At 37.3% G+C, this 15,813-nt stretch overlaps 2 protein-coding genes and 1 pseudogene across 4 annotated transcripts; all 3 read right to left on the bottom strand.

The window, feature by feature from the left end:
* Window positions 1–465: 465 nt before the first annotated feature.
* Window positions 466–1,950, bottom strand: LOC119981230 (copper transport protein ATX1). 2 transcript variants are annotated; one of them, XM_038824288.1, is made up of 4 exons: window positions 1,822–1,862; window positions 1,643–1,710; window positions 1,157–1,232; window positions 466–809 (listed from the first exon to the last, which is right to left on the bottom strand). In XM_038824288.1, the coding sequence occupies exons 3-4, from the start codon at window positions 1,209–1,211 to the stop codon at window positions 631–633; spliced, it is 234 nt and encodes a 77-aa protein (XP_038680216.1). In that variant the 5' UTR covers window positions 1,212–1,232; window positions 1,643–1,710; window positions 1,822–1,862; the 3' UTR covers window positions 466–630. The 2 variants fall into 2 exon arrangements, with proteins under 2 accessions (XP_038680216.1, XP_038680215.1); XM_038824287.1 differs by lacking the exon at window positions 1,643–1,710 and having other exon boundaries at window positions 1,822–1,950.
* A 2,211-nt stretch (window positions 1,951–4,161) lies between these two features.
* On the bottom strand, window positions 4,162–8,050 carry LOC119981351. Of its 2 annotated transcripts, XM_038824443.1 has the most exons (8): window positions 7,686–8,050; window positions 7,086–7,433; window positions 6,380–6,865; window positions 6,114–6,263; window positions 5,855–5,959; window positions 5,284–5,714; window positions 4,706–4,960; window positions 4,162–4,601 (listed from the first exon to the last, which is right to left on the bottom strand). In XM_038824443.1, exons 2-8 carry the CDS (start codon window positions 7,417–7,419, stop codon window positions 4,473–4,475), a joined length of 1,890 nt encoding a protein of 629 aa, XP_038680371.1. In that variant the 5' UTR covers window positions 7,420–7,433; window positions 7,686–8,050; the 3' UTR covers window positions 4,162–4,472. The 2 variants fall into 2 exon arrangements, with proteins under 2 accessions (XP_038680371.1, XP_038680370.1); XM_038824442.1 differs by having other exon boundaries at window positions 4,162–4,960.
* A 2,419-nt stretch (window positions 8,051–10,469) lies between these two features.
* LOC119981238 lies at window positions 10,470–13,891 on the bottom strand (annotated as a pseudogene).
* Window positions 13,892–15,813: the final 1,922 nt, after the last annotated feature.

Raw genomic sequence — 15,813 nt, 5'->3', positions numbered from 1 at the left:
AGATGACTTTTTCAGAACTCCAAAAAATCTGGCTAGCTAATCCTGAAACCCTTTTGGTTATTGTTCCTATACATTCTCTTATCACATGAGATGAAGGCCACTTCTGTACTGCTTTTTGTATGAAAATCAGATTCCCTGAAAACCCAAAGTTCACAGTACACTGTTTACCGGCCTTCAAATTACAAAAGTTCAGTCAATATGGTGTGAAACATACATTGTGTGTGAACTGCAGGCACATTGAGAATGTCTGATGTGTTCAATATCAAATATTGAACTCCTGCTTTCAGATGTTAGAAACACATGAAGCCATTATGTTACTGTTTCCAAGTATGAAACACACACCATCAAAAGAGAGAGGTGAAGTCCAAATACTTCCATTACTTGCAAACATTCACTTCGAGCCCCAATAGGGGCGTCCAGCCTCGTCCTTTCAACATAACTGAGCAAAATCTTTCAAGAAAGAGATTAACAATTTAGCACCACCAAAAGCAACCCATTTACTATTTGATACCACAAATTATTGGATCTTAATCTTACATCGGATTAACAGCCCATAGTTTTCATGGTTTTTGTAGCAAGCTCAACAAGCTATAATGACAAGATAGAACACCTATATAAGATTATATAGCATTATGCAGCAGCTACAGTTTCTGCAGGCTTATCTTTGGTTGCATCAGGGGCGCTTTCCTGCTCCCAGAAGGATGTCTTCTTCCCGGACTTGGACACGGTCTGGAAAACTGCATCTGGCTGCACATTGCCTTTCACCGTCACCTTTTGCTCCTTCAGATTAATGTCATATGACTCTACCCCTGAGAAGATAAATATCAAGCACGACAACCATCGTCAATAATGATATTCTGAATGAGAACAATAGGTAGTGTGACAAATAACCGTAATAATCTACAATGCCATCCAAATACAACTTGCCAAACTATGTAGATCGATACATGAACAACTCAACAAAAAAAAAATTTAACCGTCATCTCAACAAATATCCTCACTGCACTATAATGACAAAATATGCAAATCTTGAAGGTTGCTAAACCCAATGAATGCGAGAGCCCAAAACATTCAAGCATTCAATGTTTTGTATTATACATATACTGTGGTACATGTTCTGCCTAAATTGAAAGCAAAGCAAAGGTAAAGAACAAACCTTCCAACTTTCCGAGAACCCTCTTCACAGCCCCAACACAGCCTTCACAGGACATAGCAACCTTGAGCTCAACAGTCTGCAAACAAACAAAATTGAACGTCTGAGTGAAAACACCATAGGAAGCAATGAACAGAAAAACTTCCAAATTTTCAAACAACAAAAAATGATTACCACTCTAGCAAACTCACAAACGATAAAATGCAACAAGGGAAGATAACTATGAAACTGTAACCATGGAGATTAAGAAAAACAATATTGAACCCAAAGAAGTCACTGGTTAATCTTCTACTATTAAGGAGGTTCTATCGTTCAGCTTCAGAGGCAACAAAATACATAATAAAAGGGCATCAATTGCCAAATCTCACACATACAAAGGCTAATTGTTCGACCACCAATAACAAGCTCCAAAACCCCAGGGAAAAAAATCATGAATTTGCCTTCCACCCTGATTGCTCAATAAAAAAAAAGGGGACAGATTTTAACGATCTTCAATTCCAAGATTGAATATTGAGAAACCCCCAATAAGCCAAAAGCCTAAATTCCATCAATAGACTCTGCCGATTCACAAAATCAAGAAACAAAACACCAGAAGCAAAAAATCCAGAGTCTTGAAACCCTAATCACGATAACAACAGTAAAGAAAGGACAGCAGAGATGTGATATACCTTAGACATGGCTTTGGATTCGCGAACAGATGATAAATCAGAATTCTGCGATTATATGATTGGTTTTGGTTGTCCTTTCAACGGTGGAGCAAAGGACTTTATAGTGGGTACTGCTTAGGGTCAATGTTCCAGTGCATGCAGATCCAGAGTCATACCGAATTTTGTATCAACAGCAACCAATGAACGAAAAGGAATGCCTTTGTTCTGTTTCCACGTGGAAGAAACTAATTGGGTAGATCAACCTAATGGAGCAACTTTTGGGAATGGCCCACAAAGGCACCAAACCAAGATAGATGGTTGGGTACGGTTGAAGTAGCTTTGTACTAATATGTAGTACAGGATCGTAGCATCTGTAGTACCGAAAGTACAAAAAAAGGCCTTTTAATGGGCCTAACAATGGCCTCTTAGAGATTTTGGGAATTAAAGCCCAGTGAATTTTAATACAAATATTCTAGTTGAATGACTAAAATAAATTATAAAAGACTATGTTAGAGAAATATATACAAATGGATACTAGTCTCACCTTCTACTGAAAATTTATAAGGAGGTGTGTGGGCTTAGTCTGTCACTGCGTGAGCTTGATTTGTGACTCCTACGTGGGGCCTATTGATACATGTACTTTCATATGCTTGATTTGGTGGTATGTCGTATATTATATTTGTATTTATACTCAAAAAAAGGCCTTTTATTTGACACACATGGTTTATTATGTCCATGACTTTATCGAGAAATTATTCAGCAAAACGATTGTTTATATCCTCCAACTTTTGTTAGATTCTCATTTTTGTTCTTAAACTTTAAAATTTATCGATTATATCCTCGAACTTTTACAAAATTTATCGATTATATCCTAACTCATTTTTCTAGTGAGTTTATTGGACGAGTTTGCCTACTTGGCACTCACCTCCGGTGAGTAAAAGCCACCTATTATCCTACATGGCTTTAAAAATTTAAACTATTACATGTCACTATTATAAGTTTATACCTCAATAAACAATAGTAAAATCCCTAGATCAGATCAGTTTGCCCCAAATAGACCAAAAACCTAGGCTCGAGTTCATGGTTTTGTTTTTTTCGTTTATATTAATGACGTGTAATTCTTTTAATTTTTGTCGCACATAAGAAATTAGGTGGCTTTAGGGCTGTTACTGGTATGGTAAATTATCCATTGGTATACCATTACCGACGAATTGGTTACCGAAAATAGCAGAAGATTGGTATACCGTTACCAATTGTTCGGTACGGTAAATTTACCGATGATTTCGGTAACGGTAACGGTAAACAAAGTTCAAAACCGGTAAATTTCCCGATTACCGACATATATATTAAATATATATTAATATTATTTTTAGTTTTAGTTTTATTTAATTATGACCATTAGATTGATCTAATTTAATCTAGACCATTGATTATTTTTAGGGTTATCATTTATATATCACTCGTAGCAATTTCATTAACTTTAAAGCAGTGTTTGTTACATAACAAAATGCTTTGTTGGTATTGATTACATGCTTTTCTTCTCCCTTTCCATTATGATCTTTTATCCTTATTTATCTTGTTTCTTCTAGCTTTCCTGCTATGGAGTTTAAAACACTTCGGATACTAAAAATATTAGAAATTAATGAAATGAAAGATTTTCCGTTATAGATTGTTGGAATAATGTTATGTGAATTCTCCTTTCTTTTTTTCTCCGATTGATAGGTATTTTCTCTTATTCACATGTACCACAATGATCCTTCTCATTAATCTATCATTTTTATTATTGGTATTGTAGGCAAGATGAAAGTGTTGTAGTCTCATACAATGACTATTAAGCACAATGCTACTTGATGCATTTTTTTTCTTCTCTTTTTTAAATAGGTTTTAAGAATTGGTAAATTTACCAATTACCGACTTACCATTACCGATCGATCGGTATACCGACCATCGGTATACCGACTCTTCCGGTAACGGTAATGGTAACATTTTTTGAATTACCGAAAGAATTGGTATGGTAACGGTATTCCGTGTTTGGTAACGGTAACCGTACCAATAACAGCCCTAGGTGGCTTTCACTCACTGGAGGTAAGTGCCACGTAAGCAAACTCATTTGCTGAACTCAATGGAATAATGGGGTCAAGATATAATTGATAAATTTTATGAAAGTTTGAGGATATAATCAATAAATTTTAATGGTCTCAACTATCCATGAATTATCTCCAATCACCCGTGAATTGACACTACTTCATTGGTTATGATATACCACACCAATGAATAACATGATGTGTCATGACCACTAAATAATTAATAATACCACAAAATGAATTTTTGAATTATACAAAAGAAATGAAGTGTCGTAAATAGGAAAGACAATTTATGATAAGTATTTATTAACCACATAATCGGTAAAAGAAAAATAATCACTCAAATGAATAATACGGATTCCAGTGACACACTCACTCTCTCCAACATCTGTAAAAAAAAAAAAAAAAAAAAAAAAGAAAAACCATACTCGTGCAAAGGAATTATGAATTCTAGCCGTCGCTTCATACAACATGAGAAATACTCATAGCCATCGCTTCATTTTCCGTTTGAAGATCGATCCATACGTGGAAATGAAAATCTCAACAAGGAGAGGAAATTGCAACAATATAAAGAGGGTCACTGGAACACTAGCAAGTAAAATAATTGGAACAACCAGGTACAATTGTCCATTCATCATGATCATCAAAGCGGCACAAAAAGCTAGCATCATGGCTGCAATTGAGAAGAAAAGGCTGGAAAGACCAATAATCAACTTCCTGGGTAAAGAAACAAGGAAATCACGCGATGTCAGGATACCAAGAAACATTAACACTGAAGTTGAGGAAGCAAACAGCGCAACTGCATCGGATATTATGAAAACCTTAAAAGATTTCTCGTTTATGAAGATGGGGAGGCCTATCTCCTGATTGTTACCACCAGGTACAGAAAATGCTGCGGCAAACATAATGGTGATAATAAGTGCGCCTACAACTGTAAAAGAGGTAGCAGTGTCCTTCATCCATTTCTCTCCTTCAGTCAACAATTGTTTATGGCTCCTAGTAAACAGTTCACTTGGTGTCTCTCCATTCTGGTTTCTCGTTTCTTTGAAGGTAGGACTTATAAGGCTTTCCACCTCCTGCATTGATTTCATTCGACAAATCATTTGAGTAAAATCTTTTGATGGACAAAACCTTGAATCACAAGTATATCTAAGATGGGTTTTAACACACCAACATGCAAACTCCAATGGAAGTACATAACAAGGGTGAAAATGACATGATTTCCACAGGAATGTTACCTTATTATGTTAATCAGGATGTCTGTGGATCTAAACAGGGTCATGCGCTAACCTTGAATTTTAATGCAATCTAATACTCATACCTTTAACATCTTGCATTAGAGAATACTATATAGAGTTTGAAAAAAGATGAGCTTCAAGGAAAAAGTGGAAACAATGACCTTAAACCATTGCAATTCTCTTTGCATCTGCAGAGCTGCACCAGATAAGCGGGTAAGCTGAGAGAAAGGTGCTAGCATTCCCGCCATATGCAACATAGTATTATTGAGGCTATCCACACCGGTGAACACCGAATACTTCCTTGAATCAAGCCCGTATATAAGGTTGAAAATATTTTCTTGCCGATATACAATTGCGGATATAAATATCTCTTCAGCATCGGAGGTCTTGGCCCCTATTATATCGGGATAAACTCTAATCATCTCAACAATTATCTCTGTTACCCCTTGCCTTACAGCTTCATTGATTGCAATAATAATACCCCTATCTTTAAGTTCTTTGCCGTATAACATAGATACTTGTTTACACATGCACTGTAGAAGCTGAAGAACCTGGACATGGATCAACTTCGCATCATATAGTTGCTTGATGCCTACATGAAACTCTCGAGGTTAATTACCAAACAAAACTAAAATGGATGACAATTAAGAAGAATAAGAAGCAAGACGAAAATATCCAGTGCAGATTCTGAAAAGGGAAAAGGAAAGTTCTTGTTGACACAAAGGGGCATACCTATGAATTCTAAGAAATGCGAAACCAATCCATGAAGTTGCTGCATACCATGGCCATTCCAAGGAACATATGCACGAACACTAGGAGTTGATTGAACGCTGATAACTTTTGTCACCAAGGGAGGTTATAAATATCATATCCATGCATCCACAATAAATTATGTTAAGTTGTTTTATTAACTCGTGTTAGCAGTTTTTCAAGAGAAAAGGAGAAGACAGATGAATAAAAATTGACTCAGAGGGCAAAAAATGATACCGACCAGGGTAAATCCACCTTTGCCAAAAAACAAGCTGACTGCTACTGTAGAATACCGAAGGAATGCGGGACAAAGTGAGCATAGTGTTGTGCCTTGGACTGCTTGAAGCAAGGACCAATCTCGGGCAAATCAGGACTAGATCCAAAGCTATATCTAATGTTGTGGCAAGTCACGAGAACCCAGGAGAAAAAAAAGGTATATAGTGTTAAGATTCAGCATGCTTTTGATGATGCAGAAAATATATTACTTGTTGGGTCCCAGACTCTTACCAAACATTTTGCTCATAATAGCATAAACAAGGAGCTCATTTCCATGAAAACCATTTTCTGGAAAAAGAAATTCAATTGGAGTGGTAGAGTAAAGATAATGGGTCACATCAATTTGGGATCTAGCACATGCCATCACAAGTGGAATAAATCCTTCACTATTTGCAATGTAAAGCAAGCCGCCATTTTTTTCCACCAGACTTTTCGCAACCTTAACATCACCAGTAAGAGCAGCCAAACACAGATAGGTGTAGCCGGATGAATCCTGCACTTCCAAATCTCCTGTAGTCATTCCCTGCATCAACTCCTCGGCAATCTCCCCATGTCCAGCATAAATCGCTAAATGAAGCGCTGTCATGCCATTGTTTGGATTTCTAGCATGTTTTACATATGGATTGCTGCGAATGATGTCCTTCACAGCATTCAAATCACCTTTGCCTATGGCCTTACTTAAGGGCAGAAATTGATGGAATTGTTGGCGTTGAGCTTCTGCAAAAGTTCATTATCGTCTTTTTGTTATATAGACTAAGCAGAATGCTAGCAGGTTTTTCAATTTTGAAAAGCAAGCAAATTGATAAGGGGCAGAGGTATATAATAATATCACATACTAATTTTGATCAATTTTAGCTCTGGTAATTTAATAACAAGAACATCAGATCCAATAATAGGTGATTTGGACCTTTAGTACAGGGAGAGAGCGAGAGTTTACCTTGAGCAGCTATATCATAGACTTCTACTCGTGGTTGAAGCATGCTGGCCAAAGTATCCCATGCACTGTTAGCCAAGTCAAAGCCCTTAATATGGCCAAGTATCTCTGGGCTACATGATACTTGAATTACATGTAACGCAGCAGCATTTTTCTTTCTCCAGCTTTTAAAAGAAGCTTCATCTTCTTCAAGCTGGGGAGGATTAGTGGGTGATTCCACGACGTCCCAAAGATCTTGAGCCAACAGATAATTTCTAATGCAAGCACTCCAAGTTGCATAGTTATCTTTTCTAAGAAGCTCGTTTACTATAGTTGTAGGAGCAATATTCGTTGCCATATATGCTTTATGATCTGTTTAACCAAGAAGACACACATTAGCATGAGTTGTTTCACTTTTGGCAACTTTGACTGAGATGTTACTTAGTTAATTCATGGCAAATTCTCAAGGAAAATAAAAGAAAAGAAAAATAAAACCACCATTATCGCATAATTAAGCAGACAAAGGGAACACAAATCCTTAATGCACAAACAAGTGAATCAGTTGAACTATAAGGTCATACTCAACATATATAGAGACCAAACCATAAAACTTTCACTACTTACTTGAAATTCTCTGCCTCCTCCTTGTAGACTGAAGCAGCAATTGATGGCACAAGGCTTGAAGCAAAGATGGAAGAGCACTTTAGGGTCAGTAATAACCATACATGTGTTTTGGCAGAGCCCAAGTTACATGTTTATATAAGCTCATTGATGGTGCATTGCTTTCGTAGCTTTCCAAAACATATTCTTAAATTTACAGTTTGGGTTAAGAATCTCATTAGCCAAGCAAGAAATGTGTCGAAGTCCCACATGGAAAGATGTGGGCACCAATGCCTTGTTTATAAGACCAAGTTCACCCTTAATCAGCATTTTTCTAGGCTTGAGTGAGTGGGGTCCAACCTACTTATTTGGGCCTAAGGAGAAATAAAGTCGTGCGGACCCGATGTATCCACTGAAATCGGACAACCCAAAGCGGATAATATTATTGGTGTGTATGGGGGCATGATGTATCCACAGGAACCGAACAATCCAAAGCGGATAATATTATTGGCGTGTATAGAGGTGTGGATTTACAACAAAAATGTATCCCACTGATTCTAATCCTTTGAACCAAAATAGAAGTAAGGTACCTTTTCAATTGAGCTTATGATTGACTAGATTCTTCCCTTTGAAAGATTATGCTTCCCTTCCACGGAGACACATCCACTACACTAGACAGACCACAAAAATCTGCTCTTTTTGATTTAGGATCAAAAGCCAAAAGTGGAAATTCCCACTTCGAAACCCAAGAATAGAAGGCAATCATGCTCATTGCTCACCAAGTGTGATAAGGATTTGAAGAGTAGTAGCACTACTAGAATCCAAGCAAGAGAGTAGCTAAATGGCTGGAAATCTTGCGAATTACCTCAGTAGATTTCTTCGAAGTCACTTCGCCATGCGATTGCCTCAATAGATGAACTCCGCGACGCGATTTGGGGTGGGTTGGCGAGGAAGAAGACTCTGCATTTGCGAACTCTTGGCGAGGAAGAAGTAATTCCAGGTTGATTGGTAATTAAGATAAGTAATTAACTAATTATTGCAGTTGAAATTATTTTTTTTTTCCTATAGCCATATAGGCCTCACCATTTGAACCACGGGCTGGGCCTGGCCCCTGCGAGCCAAAGACAGGCCCGGGCCCGATTTTACATCGGTCCTGGATAACCCGGCTCTATGTTTGGACAGGCCTAGACAGATTGGGCCAAATTTGGGTTGGCTCAAAACCCGACCCAAGCTCCGCCCGAAAAAGCTCACTATCTTCCTCCTCTCCTCTACTAGTCTGCTCCTCACACTATCATACTAGTATATTACTCTGCCACTGTCAGTTTGCCCAGCTACCCCTTTATAGACTAATCTACACTATAGACTTGACCATACATGCTACAAGCATACATGATATACGACATCTCTCTCAAGTCTCATCTCTGAGTCTTTGACTGGTGAGTTCTTTCATCTCTCTATCTCAATCTTGCTTTAATGCTTTGTAGACTTCTAGTTTTGCCTGTTGAGTTGCAGCCTTGTAGAGTAATAGAGACCAAAGTTACAGGTGGCCGTTGAGTTGAACTATTGAAGTAATTTTGAATTCTAATTTATGAGACATCTGACCGTTGCTACTTGCTACAACCTCCATGACTCAACATTCAACCATTACAAATACAAGCCCTTACCCATTCTCATTCTTCACAAATCACATTCTTACAATTTCACTTCTCAATTCTCATCTTCGTATAGATTCTTAGGAGGATTTCAATTGCTAAAAAGTAGACGAACTCACTCATCTACATCATCTAGTAGGTCAACTTCTGAATTAAAAATATATCTTGATCAATCTATGATTGATTTTGGATGATAATCCTAATTTTGATATATTAGCCTGGTGGAGGCTACAATAGGGCAAATACCCTTTACTCTCCAAAATGACCCGTGATATATTAACCGTTCAAGTTTCGATCGTAGCGTCAGAAGTAGCTTTTAGTGCAGGTGAGAGAGTTGTGTCTACAACTCGGAGCACCTTGGTCCAGCAACTGTAGAAGCATTAGTCTGCCTTAAAGATTGGAGGTTGGCAAATTAAAGATTGCAAGAACATATAAGCGAAGCTGAACTTACTTAAGAAATGAACAACCTAAAGTTATCAAGACCAGAATGGATTGAAGATAGTTCTATCGATGCTACTAAAGATTGAAGAATAATCATAAATAATAAATTTTATATATAGCTAAATAATTATGTATTTATAATCAAAGAAATAAGATTGATGCAAATGATTGATAGTATATTGTACATATAGTATATATGATGCAATTTTCACCCTCTATAAAATATTGTTCAATTGTATAAAAATTAAAGTAGAATTATGACATTAATCAATTGTAAGTAATATGTATTTTTTAAAAAAAAAGTCAAGGCCCCAAGGCCCGATGCCCAGGCCCGATGCCCAAACTTTACGGGCCTGGACCTCATTTACCCACTCTGGCTCGACCCGAGCCCCGACTATCAAAACCGGGCCCGGCCTGATGCTGAACCCTATCATATGTACTATTTTTGTTCCATTAAAATATCTAAACATTTATCGAAAATGATATGTAATTCATTAGTTTCATAACCTATATGATCCGATCAAGTTTATCCTAGTAGTAAGGAGAGTATTCCATTGGTTATGATATACTACATGAGCGAACGACATGTTGTGTCTGAACTATTAAATAATTAACGCCCCCAAATGGATCTTTGAATTATAAAAAAAATTGAAGTGTCAGTAAATAGGGAAAACAATTTTTGATAAGTATTTATCAAGCAAATAATCGGTAACAGAAAATCAAATCACTCAAATGAATAATAGGAATTCCAGTGAAACGCACCCTCTCCAACATATGTAAAACGTACTCTTACAAAGGAATTATGAGTTTCTTAGCAATGGCTTCATTTTCCGGTTGAAGATTGATCCATACGTGGAAATGAAAATCTCGACAAGGAGAGGAAATTGTAACAATATAAAGAGGGTCACCGGAACACTAGCAAGCAATATGATGGGAAGAACCAGGTGCAATTGTCCATCCGTCATGATCATCAAAGCGGCACAAAAAGCTACCATCATGGCTGCAATTGAGAAGAAATGGCTGGAAAGGCCAATAATCAACTTACTGGGTAAAGAAACAAGGAAATCCCCTTCGGCATAACGCGACATCAGGATACCAAGAAACATTAACACTGAAGTTGAGGAAGCAAACAGCGAAACTGCATCGGATATTATGAAAACCTTAAAAGATTTTTCGTTTATGAAGATGGGGAGGCCTGTCTCCTGATCGTTACCGCCAGGTACAGTAAACGCTGCAGCAAACATAATGGTGATGATAAGTGCGCCTACAACTGTAAAAGACGTAGCAGTGCCCTTCATCCATTTTTCTCCTTCATCCAACAGTTGTTTATGGCTCCTAGTAAACAATTCTCTTGGTGTCTCTCCATTCTGGTTTGTGCTTTCTTTAAAGGTGGGACTTATAAGGCTTTCCACCTCCTGCATTGATTTCATTTGGCAAATAATGTGAGTAAAATCTTTTGATGGACAGAACCTTGAATCACTGAGAGATATACCTTTGAAATCTTGAATTAGAGAACACTATATAGATTTTGAAAAAGATGAGCTTCAATGAAAGAGTAGAAACAATGACCTTAAACCACTGCAATTCTCTTTGCATCTGCAGAGCTGCACCAGATAAGCGGGTAAGCTGAGAGAAAGGTGCTAGCAGTCCCGCCATATGCAACATAGTATTATCGAGGCTATCCACACCGGTGAGCACCTAATACTTCCTTGAATCAAGCCCATATATAAGGTTGAAAATATTTTCTTGCCGATATTCAATTGCAGACATAAATGTCTCTAGCATCATCGGAGGTCTTGGTCGATATTATATCAGGATAAACTCTAATCATCTCAACAATTATCTCTGTTATCCCTTGCCTTACAGCTTCATTGATTGCAATAATAATACCCTTATCTTTAAATTCTTTGCCGTATAACATAGATACTTGTTTACAAATGCACTGTAGAAGTTGAAGAGCCTGGACATGGATCAACTTCGTATCATATAGTTGCTTGTTGCCTACATGAAACTCTCTAGGTTAATTACCAAACAAAACTAAATGGATGACAATTAAGAAGAAGAAGAAGAAGCAAGACGAAAATATCCAGTGCAGATTCTGAAGACGGAAAAGGAAAGTTCTGGTTGACACAAAGGGGCATACCTATGAATTCTAAGAAATGCAAAATCAATCCATGAAGTTGCTGCATACCATGACCATTCCGAGGAACGTATGCACGAACATTAGGAGGTAATTGAACACTGATAACTTTTGTCACCAAGGGAGGTTATCAATATCATATACATGCATCCAAAACAAACTATGTTAAATTGTCTTATTACCTCATATTAGCAGTTTTTCAAGCGAAAAGGAGAAGACAGATGAATAAAAATTGACTAAGAGGGCAAAAAATGATACTGACATGGGTAAATCCACCTTTGCCAAAAAAACAAGCTGACTGCTACTGTAGAATACAGAAGGAATGCGGGACAAAGTGAGCATAGTGTTGTGCCCTGGAATGCTTGAAGCAAGGACCAATCTCGGGCAAAGCAGGACTAGATACAAAGCAATATCTAATGTTGTGGCAAGTCAAGAGAACCTAGGAGAGAAAAAAAAGGTATATAGTGTTAAGATTCAGCTTGCTTTTGATGATGCAGAATAGCCATTACTTGTTAGGTCTCGGACTCTTACCGAACATTTTGCTGATAATAGCATAAACAAGGAGCTCACTTCCATGAGAACCATTTTCTGGATAAAGATATTCAATTGGAGTGACAGAGTAAAGATAATGCACCACATCAATTTGGGATCTAGCGCATTGATATGGATTTAATTGCAAGCGCACAAATCGCACAAGTAATATAAAGATGAGTAAATTATCGTTTCCACTAGGGATGTGTTGGCAAAAGAAATCAATGTCAAACAAGCTACAATTATGTAAATTGGAGAAAAGGATTAGCGATTGGTTTTTGATTTTTACTAAACTAATTAAAAAGAACAAAAACAAATCAAACACAAATATGAAATCAAGGATGGAAAACACTAGGGTACTTAACTTCACCTCACCTATCCAATTCAATTCCCTTGATTCCTTAATCCCTAATTCATCTCTCAATAATGACAATCGATTTCCCAACCTATTCAATGTTCTATTCCTAGATACATCAAACGTATTTTCAATATAAATCCCTGTTATTCCTAACAATCGGATTAATATATCAAAAACCCATTACGAACTATGGAAATCATTTAGCGATTGCATAAGTCACAAACCTATATTCCTATGGTTCATGCACCCTATGTCATCTATGGCTTGAGGCAAACCCTAGATATCTCCTTCCGGTCTCAATCTAGGCAGCAAATCAATTGAATGATGACCAAACACTCAAAAGCATTAATCACACCCATAGACAATCAAGAGAGAGAAATTAAGAAATAAGGAAATCAAGTTTATTGAATCTTCAAGGTTTGGTTACATTAAGACCCTAGTAGGAAATCTAGCCACTCATGGAAGCAAAATACATCATTAAACAAAGGAAATCAACCATAGAAACTAGGATAGAAAAGGAGAGAGGAAACCCCCTTGTAGATCCTCTTCTTCTCCAAGCTCCAAGGTGGTCTCAAAGCTCTCCAATGGAGGTAGCACGAAATCCAGCTCCCCAGCCTCCAAGCTCTCCACCAAAACCCTATCTTATGCCCTTTTATACTTCTCCAAACTCTTATGTCGTTTCCAAAACAAGTTGGGGTCGTTTTGGCTTAGAAACACGTGAATTCGGGTCTTTTCCGCGAAACTGCGCAGTGCTGTGAATAGTACTCCGATCGATCGGGAATATTCCGATCGATCGGAAATACAATCTGTCTCGATGATATTTTTAGGTGTTTTGGCAGGTCCGATCGATCGGGAATATGGCCGATCGATCAGAAATCAGTCCTGGGCTCCAAATCTTCCTTTTGCACTCTTTTTCTCCCTTTCTTGCCTTGACACCTACAATATGCAAATATAGCTTTCTTAGGCAATATTAACTCTTAATCAACTCAAAATGCAATGAACTTATGTGTAAAGGATGCACAAATGTATGTATATATTTGGCACATCACTCATTCCATCACAAGTGGAATAAATCCTTCATAATTTGCAATGTAAAGCAAGCCGCCATTTTTTTCCACCAGACTTTCAGCAACTGTGAAAACAGGGACAAACACACGATTTTTGGTGTTATTATTTTCTTCTTCGTCTATGTGCTGGTACATATACAAGTAAAGTCATGATGGCCATGATGGCCTACACATGTAGACATTTCCTAGTCTAAAATGACGGCCATGATTGCCTACACATGTGGACATTTCCTAGTCTAAAATGACGGCTTAATGTGGACAAATCAACGTCATGACAAACATATCTTAGTCAACTTTGTGTGTCCGGATTATTCTCCTTGACATCCTGAATATCTGCTCTAACATCCTTGACATCTGTTTTAACAGCAACCTTAGCATCACCAGTAAGAGCAGCAACACAGAGACAGGTGTCACCGGATGAATCCAGCACTTCCAAGTCTCCTGTTCGGCAATCTCCCCATGTCCAGCATAAATCGCTAAATGAAGCGCTGTCATGCCATTGTTTGGATTTCTAGCATGTTTTACATATGGATTGCTGCGAATGATGTCCTTCACAGCATTCAAATCACCTTTATCTATGGCCTTACTTAAGTGTAGAAATTGACAGAATCGTTGGTGTTGAGCTTCTGCAAAAGTTGATTAACTTCTTTTTGTCATATAGACTGAGCAGAATGCTAGTAGGTTTTACAATTTGGAAAAGTAAGCAAATTGATAAGAGGCAGAGGTATATAATATCACATACTAATTTTGATCAATTTAGCTCTTGAACTTTAATGACAAGAACACCAGAGTCCAATAAAGGTGTTTGGACATTCATGTAGAGAAAGAGAGAGAGAGTACCTAGATCAGCCAAAGTATCCCATGCACTGTTAGCCAACTTAAGGTCCTTTATATGCCCAAGCATCTCTGGATTACATGATACTTTAATTGCATGTAATGCAGCAGCATTTTTCTTTCTCCATCTTTTAAAATAAGCTTCATCTTGTTCATGCTCGAGAGGATTAGTGGGTGATTCCACCACGTCCCAAAGATCTTGAGCTAACAGATAGTTCTTAATGGAAGCTCTCCAAGTTGCATAGTTTTCTTTTCTTAGAAGCTCGTTTACTATCGCTGTAGGAGCTATATTTGTTGCCATATATGCTTTATGATCTGTTTAACCAAGAAGACACACATTAGCACGAGCTGTTTCACTTTTGGCAACTTTGACAGAGATATTACTTAGTTAATTCATGGCAAATTCTCAAGGAAAAGAAATGAATAGAAAAATAAAACCGCCATTATCGCATAATCAAGCAGAAAAAGGGGACACAAATCCTTAATGCACACACAAGTGAAGCAGTTGAACTATAAGGTCATACTCAACATATATAGAGACCAACCAAACCATAAAACTTTCACTACTTGCTTGAAATTCTCTGCCTCCTCCTTGTAGACTGAAGCAGCAATTGATGGCACAAGGCTTGCAGCAAGGACGGAAGAGTACTTTATATAAGCTCAGGCTCATTGATGGTGCATTGCTTTCGTAGCGTTTCAAAATATATTCTTAAATTTACATTTGGGTTAAGAATCCCATTACCCAAGCAAGATATGTATACCATTGATTCTGATCCTCGAACCAAAATAGAAGGTACCTGTTCAATTGAGCTTTTCCATTCAGCTTATGATTGACCAGCCAGATGCTTTCCCTTTGAAAGATTATGGCTCTCCCTCTCTACAATAAAAATAAAGATATATCAGTCAAAATATATTCTTAATTAAAAATTGCTTAGTTTAAAAGTTTGATATTGAATACTGCTTAGTTTATTGTTGAGGCAAAAATAAAGATAATCTCAGTCAAGATATATTCTTAAAAATTGCTTAGTCTAAAAGTTGGATATTAAAAACTGCTTAGTTTATTGTTGAGGCAAAAGTAATAATATATGACGACAAATGTGGGACAAAAGTTCAAATTCCTAGTATTACT

The sequence above is a fragment of the Tripterygium wilfordii genome, chromosome 16 (assembly GCF_013401445.1).
Source record: "Tripterygium wilfordii isolate XIE 37 chromosome 16, ASM1340144v1, whole genome shotgun sequence".
Classification (NCBI taxonomy): domain Eukaryota; kingdom Viridiplantae; phylum Streptophyta; class Magnoliopsida; order Celastrales; family Celastraceae; genus Tripterygium; species Tripterygium wilfordii.
Note: the sequence above shows the minus strand (reverse complement) of the source record. Positions and strands in the feature narration are given on the sequence as shown.